Raw genomic sequence first — 7500 nt, 5'->3', positions numbered from 1 at the left:
GTCAACATGGACCACAGTAGTTTGACAAAACTTAAAAAAAAAACTTTAAAAAAGGCTCAGTCCGGCAGGGTAAATGGGCAGGTGCTTTAGCACCACCTCGTCCCTCTCTGTGCATGCTTATGTATGTGTGTGACAGAGGGATTGAGTTGGGATTGTTCACTAGTGGTGTCAACAACAATCCATTCGGCAATGCATTGCAATGCAGGGCAGGGTAATTCAATAAGCGTTTCTGCTTAAGCCATAATCGATGCTGCATATTTTGTGAAGTTTTAATTACTTCCATGATCTGTTTTCAAAAAGAAGAGCGCGACACTGCTTCTATATGGTTCAATTACTTCTGTGGACATTTCACGTAGCAAACTAACTTTAAATTAGATGAAAGCACCTCAAAGCATTGAATCAATAAAATGTTGTTTAGTATCTGACAGCTTGTATTGCCTCATGACTGATGAAAAAAATGGCCTTGATTTCAGTAGATATTAAATATGAAATAAAAATATGAATATGAATATGAAATAGAATTGCAATGCATCGTAGAATCTGACTGAATAGATTTGAATCGAATTGTTACCTCCCGAATCGTACTGAAATTGAATTGTAAGGGCAGTGCCAATGCACACCACTATTACTCACCTCCATCAACATTCCCAAATCCAGTGATCCAGGTCAGGGTGCCCCTGCTTAAGACACTCCCGGTGGCAGCCAGACAGACGGGCTGGATGTAGTTGGTAAAGGTAACTGAGGAGCTGAGCTGCAGCAGAGCGATGTCGTTTTCAGTGGTGAAGAAGTCGTAGTTTTCATGGACAATGATCTGGCTGACTGTTCTGCTCTCCTCTTTTGGATTACTGCCGGACCGACTCTGGTGCCCCAAGTACACCACCACATCTTTGGAGGTCACACTTGACACACACACACACAGACAAACACACACACACACACACACACACACACACACACACACACACACACACACACACACACACACACACACACACACACACACACACACACACACACGTCAATATAGGACAGACAGACACATGAGCATCAGCATTTATGTAAATCCATTCAGCCATCCAAGTCTTGAAAGCATTGACCTTCAAAATCACAACATCCAAAGCTTTCAAGACATCTTACTTTCGAGGTGGCCAATACTTTCGAAATGTCCGACTTTCAAGTTGGCCAAAGCTTTCAAGACAACTGACTTTCAAGGTGGCCAAAGAATTCAAGACAGCTGACTTTCAAGGTGGCCAATACTTTCAAAACGTCTGACTTTCAAGGTGGCCAAAGCTTTCAAGACAGCTGACTTTCAAGGTGGCCAAAGAATTCAAGACAGCTGACTTTCAAGGTGGCCAATACTTTCAAAATGTCTGACTTTCAAGGTGGCCAAAGCTTTCGAGACAGCTGACTTTCAAGGTGGCCTCCAAATTCAGTTCATGAACCTTGCCTAGAGTCTTAGTACCAAATACAGTACTATGGACTACTTGTTTGAATTTTAAGGCTCAAACAAAAAGTTAGCCATGGCAAAATTAAAACAAGTACGTCTTTGCAATGAACGCAACCCCATCAAGCCATCAGAAATATTTGTTTTTTACTGGATTCTATCCTCGGAATGTTCTGGTGTTCTGGTACAGCAGCTAGGGACAGAAGTTGGGTTCATAGTTTAATAAAGTGGAAGTAAAAGTACTCAAATGTAGAAATGCACAAATGTAATTACAACACAAGTGAATGTTGTCCTGGTGTCCTGGGACAGTATCTTGGGTATCCTGGGACAGCGTTTTGGTAATCTAGTTATCACCAGACCTCTTTTTGTGTGTGGAGCTCCGGAGCCCCCTGGTGGAGCCGCACATACACAGAGGTCTGGAACACTGCAGGAATCCTCCACGTCTCGAGCCAGAAAATAGATGGAGCATTTATTGCTTCAATATCAATGGCAACTCGCATTGAGGAGTCAGAGGACAGATCATGGTCTTTACTGACTCTTTAGAGATTAACAGAAAACATTTTTGAAGGAATTAATTGGTGGCGTGGATGGGCAGACTCATAGATATCAGAATCAAGCCATGCCTTCTGAAGGCAGAGCCAACGCGTGCTCTCCCAGACCTCGTGGAGCTCACAAAGCTGCACAGAACACAGGTCGGGCGAGAGCCAGGCTAATCCTATTGTACAACGCTAGCTGAAAATGCTAGCATGTAGTTAGAAGTAGTATGGCCAGACTCTGGGCCAAAAACAGGTCAAACAGGGCCAAAAAGGCCAGGCATTGCGTTTTGGTGTCCTGGGACAGCAGCTTGGCTTCAGCAGCTGGGATCCCCAGGACAATGTGCGTGTATACGCTTATACGCGTAGGAATGTCAATACCATACCTGGACTAGCATTGGGTGGCTGCCAGCACCCACTGGGTGTCTCTGGACCTCAGCTGGGGTGGTACAAATTCCATACCTGGCAAAGCATTGTGAAATTGCTAGCATCCTGTGTGTGTGCGTGTGTGTGTGTGTGTGTGTGCGGGCGCGCACGTGTGTGTGCGTGTGTGTGTGCATCTTTACCTGGGGAAGCATTGGGCAGCTGCCAGCACCCACTGGCTGTTGATGAGGGATCCTCCACACGTGGGAACCCCAGAGACATGCACGCTGGCTAGCCAGGGCCAAGCACCAGGGGGTGTGTCCTGACCATCCACTATCCTGGAATTCAGCGGGGCATGACCACAAGCTATAGTAAACACACACACACGCACACACACACACTTTAGTAAACACTATACAACAAACGCACACTCACACACACTATACAATCAACACAACACACACACTATAACTAGATACGTATGCACACAGAGTGTGCAGACCTCCACTAAGGAAGTTAAGTTTGTTTTTAGACACAGGATATTTGTGTGATGATGTGGTGTCATTTTTGCAGGTTTAATACACACCATTAGTGTGCTCAGAGAATGAAAAAGTCAAGTTGTAACCAAATTATATTTGCATTTTTTATAATTACCATGTCCTTAATTATACGTGATCTGTTTTGTTCACCTGTGATTGTGGTATTGGCAAAGTGCTAGGCCTACATGTTATAGGCTATTGTGAACTTACTATGCACTGTCCTATAAACACACTTATTGAAGGTCAGAAGTTGCCACATATTGGTCACATTGTTATAAACATTTTGATGATTGGCAGCATGCCCTTATTAGACCATTTACAATTTCACAGCTATTTCATATCACACTTTAATGAGCAGTTAAGTGGAATAGCCATTGTATCAGCCTAATCCAGCCTTATGAGCAAAAGGTAAAAAATCAATCCGCTTTGACAGCTTGTGATCACTCGCTATTAGAACTGTATTAGTTATTAGTGAAGAGAATGTAATGATTTTGACCAACAAAACTGAAACAACCACAGAAGGGTTAGGCCTGTTTTTTTGCCTACGATGGTATATGCATCATTCTCATGGGCCACTGGTTGGTCTTGGCGCTGTCGGCTGAAGCGGCATTTCCTTTCCCACATTCCTCAGGGAAAATCACTATTCACCGTTGTTAATTAGTCCACGGGCATTGCTGTCGGGCTTTGTGGTCCATCTGGGAACTGGGGTTAACTTTGAATTGAGTGAAGGGGGTGTAATGCATTTGACCCGCATTGAGAACTTACACAGCCACAAATTCCATATTTTGTGGCGATGGTACCTTATTAATTCGACAGCATTGTCAAACAAAATGATCTGTGATGGTCACTCTCGTAACGGTGCACTTCCACTTCACTCACACATATTTAGGCAGCGGTAATTAATTGCATAGGACTGTTCAACGAGGGTGTAGTCTATAGGCTACAGTAGGCTGCCTGCTGATGAGCAACTTTTTAGGTTGATAGCACCCATCCTGTTCCAGCCTACTGCTTAGAATGGCGCATGCACACTTGTCCGCTATGGAATATTCGCCGGTGCTTGGCCATTAGTCTATGCATGCTGTCGGACTTTCTGATCCCTGTCCATCTCGCAAACAACTTGGGGTTAACTTTAAATGTAGCGAAGGGGATGAAATGCATTTTACCAGCATTGTGAACATACAGTCATAAATAATTTTGGCAATGTGTAATTAATTCGACAGCATTGTGAAGTCACAGTCCACAACAGCATTGTGAATGTCTGGCTCTGCCATCCAGTCGCTCTAGGCACTCCCAGTCAAGATTGTTCTCCGTTGTGGTACCCAAGTGGTGGAACAGTCTCCCAGAGGCAGCAAGACTAAGCACATCTCTTGCAGCCTTCAAGAAACAACTAAAGACATTCCTCTTTCGAGAGAATCTACTAGACTAATGCTTGAACTGGCCTTGCCCCAGGGCAGACTCCTGACATGATGTTTAGTTTAGTTTGTGAGTGTGTGTTTGTGTGTGTGTGTACTCGTTATTTACTCTTAAAAAAAAACTAACCCCTCTTTGCAACTGCACTTGTTGTTCTGTATATCTCCTGCACTTTGTATTTGCTTGTGATGTTGGCTTGATTATGTCCTCTTTTGAAAGTCGCTTTGGTTATAAAGCGTCTGCCAAATGCAATGTAATGTAATGTAAAAATGTAATGAATTTACACAATCACATATTCCATATTTTTGACAACGTAATTCGACAGCATTGTGAACCGAAGCGATCTGCGTGGTGGTCACTGTCCATCTCGCAACAGCAATGATAACAGACATCCCAAGTTCCAAAAACCCATTTCGGGGAGATGCTTACTGACCCTCGACACCCCAGACAAACGAAACAACATTAGTGTAAAAACATGTGTAGCCTATGTTCATGTCCTTTCTATCGCCCAGTTTGCATAGACCATCTGCCTACTGCTTTTCCTGGGACGTTTGTATGGCGTCCTACTAGAGTGCTCGCACAAATTATTCCACGCATGGCGCACAAGTCATTATCTTTCTCTGTCCCGCATTGCCAATTGAAAAAAAGCTAAACTTGCATAGTCTAAAATCAGGGATATTGTATCTGACTCGTATGCATCGGGGAGCCGCTATCAATATCAGGGAGACTCCCTGAACTTCAGGGAGACTTGGGATGTCTGTGATAACATATAGGCCCACACAACCACAAATTCCATATTTTTGGCAGCGGTGATAATTAATTTGACAGGATTGATTGCTGCCTGTGGATGAACAACTTTTTAGGTGAAATGCACTTGGTGTTGGAGCTAGCAGCAAAGGAGAGAGTCTCCCTGTTCCTCATTGTTGCTGAAAAAGGCGCAGGCACACCGGTGCTCAGTGCTCACCACGAGTACCTTGTGGCAGGCAGTGAAATAGCAGCGAACTAACAAACACAGACAACACACAAACACACAAACTCAGGCGATCACATAACCTCCTTGGCGGAGGTAATAAACACATAACAGACAGCATATGATAAACACACACAATACATTATACTGTACAGAACACACTATACACTTACTGGCAGGGCCTATGGGGCATCTATGTCACACCATTCTACTTTCGGTCCATCAGGCTGTAACATTATTTCAAATGGGAGTGAGTGGAATGAGTCAAGCTAAATCCTGATTCTGCATGGTATGTGCTCTGTATTTCACATAGGCAGTGAATTCTTAAGTTTTGGATTGGCGTCGTAAAACCACTTATTTCTGGCAGGCAAGAAAGTCCATTTAGTTTTTTGTGCGAAACTGGGTAAGAGACTACATGTGCACCTCACTTAAATCACGTGAAATTTTATTTTGTTTTATTTTAATATGATGTTTTTATGCTACTTTTAACCCTATTTATCTGCCTACGCAACTGAATCCTCTTTTTTGATTGGCTGATGGGCTTGCAACTAATTCCCTATAACCTGTCAGGCGTCAAACGTGCCGTTACTTATTCTAAACTGCAGGTTGCTATGGCCAAAAACCAGTCGTTAGTTCTATCGCATTTGATTGGCAAGAGTCAATCGTTAATTCTATCACATTTGGTTGTCAAGCCAAGAGCCAGTTGTCAGTTCTATCGCATTTGGTTATCAAGTCAGTCGCCCTAAAAGTTCTACTAGGATACATGCATCCGATAGAGGCGCGCCTGACTTACGTGCGCACTAAATTATTCTGCAGTTGGCATAATTCATTGGTTACAATTTTACAGATAGCAATAGATGACAAAAATACCCTGTACCAAAATTCTAAGCACCTGCCTCGCCATTAATTGTATCGAAACGAGTCACCTCGTCATCTGCTCCACTCCCATGGTTTTTAAAATGTAATTTCCTGCTGCCTTCCCTTATTGATCCGAAAACATCCCTTTTTTTAATTAGGCTAGTGGGGAAGGAACACGGGAAAGGGGAGAGTTATTAAAAACAAACAAAGACTCTAGGCGCGTCAAGTTGGACACCCGCACAGCAACATTCTATCTTGATAGAACATGGTTCCTACAACTTTACAGACAATAATAGATGAAAAAAGTACCCTACCATAACGGCAGATAAGCGGGATAACGGCCTTCGAGGTCGACTGGTTATAGAAATGAATGGCTTGGCGGAGGCAACTTTGTCTCCAGGCTGCACACGTCAACAGAGTTCGAAGCCGCAGCCTCGCCATTAATTTCGTATAACCGGTCACCTCGTCGGGCATTATCCCTTACTTATGGTCCGTTTTCAACCTTGCACTTCATGGTCTGTCCTGTTATCTGTTGTCTATGTTGTTGACTTGCTGCACACTTAATTGCCCCTTTTGGGGACAATACAATTGAAACTTGCAACTTATGTTGTGTAGTCCAAATAATACTGTATCTGGCTCTTACTTACCTAGGGTTGCCAACTGTCCCTTGAAATTCAGAATCATCCCGTATTTATAAATAAAAGTAAGGGTTACGTTTTGAGCTGAAACTGGACACGGGACGTTAAAATGCAGTAAAATGCAGGAAATTACATCTAATAAATACAACATTTTCGGGGGAAGACCCTCAGACCTCTGCCATGATAAAGTTCATTTTTGGCAATCAATAAAAGTAATAACTTGACAGTAAACTCTAAAAATGTTGGGCTTAATTGAAATGCATGCTTTTAATTGTAATCAGTATTTTTAAAATGGTATGGCTCTAACGTATTTTTTTTAAAAAAATGTATGGCTCTCTCCACTTAAGAGGTTCCTGGCCCCTTCACTACTGTTACGGAGGTCATCTTGCACCTGTTCACCCCCATCGGGGATCGAACCTGCGACCTCGTCAACTACAACGGTCCGGCAATGGGAGACACAGTACGATACCGCTGGGCCAAGAGACTAGTCTCTCGGCCCAACTGCACGAGACTGTATGAGGCTATCAGAGGGAGGTTTTACCAACGTTCCACGCTCTGCTAGTTAGCCTCCGTTACACTCTCCCCCTTAAACCTCACTCCCATATCCGGGTCACGGCACCACTGTGACGGAGGTCATCTTGCACCTGTTCACCCCCGTCGGGGATCGAACGTGCGACCTTGTCGACTACAATGGTCCGGCAATGGGAGACACAATACGATACCGCTGGGCCAAGAGACTAGTCTC

At 43.7% G+C, this 7500-nt stretch overlaps 1 protein-coding gene across 1 annotated transcript in view; it reads right to left on the bottom strand.

Annotated features, from left to right (window-relative positions):
- LOC134458706 (prostasin) overlaps nt 1–7500 on the bottom strand; it is a 14736-nt gene that overhangs the window by 3355 nt on the left and 3881 nt on the right. Inside the window, exons 3-4 of the mRNA XM_063211137.1 lie at nt 2544–2706; nt 634–899 (exon numbers count right to left, since the gene is read on the bottom strand). Of these exons, the coding sequence (XP_063067207.1) occupies nt 634–899; nt 2544–2706 (429 nt within the window). The remainder of the gene's footprint in view (nt 1–633; nt 900–2543; nt 2707–7500) is intronic.

Source organism: Engraulis encrasicolus, chromosome 1 (genome assembly GCF_034702125.1).
Source record: "Engraulis encrasicolus isolate BLACKSEA-1 chromosome 1, IST_EnEncr_1.0, whole genome shotgun sequence".
Lineage (NCBI taxonomy): Eukaryota > Metazoa > Chordata > Actinopteri > Clupeiformes > Engraulidae > Engraulis > Engraulis encrasicolus.
This window is presented reverse-complemented; position numbering and strand designations above follow the sequence as displayed.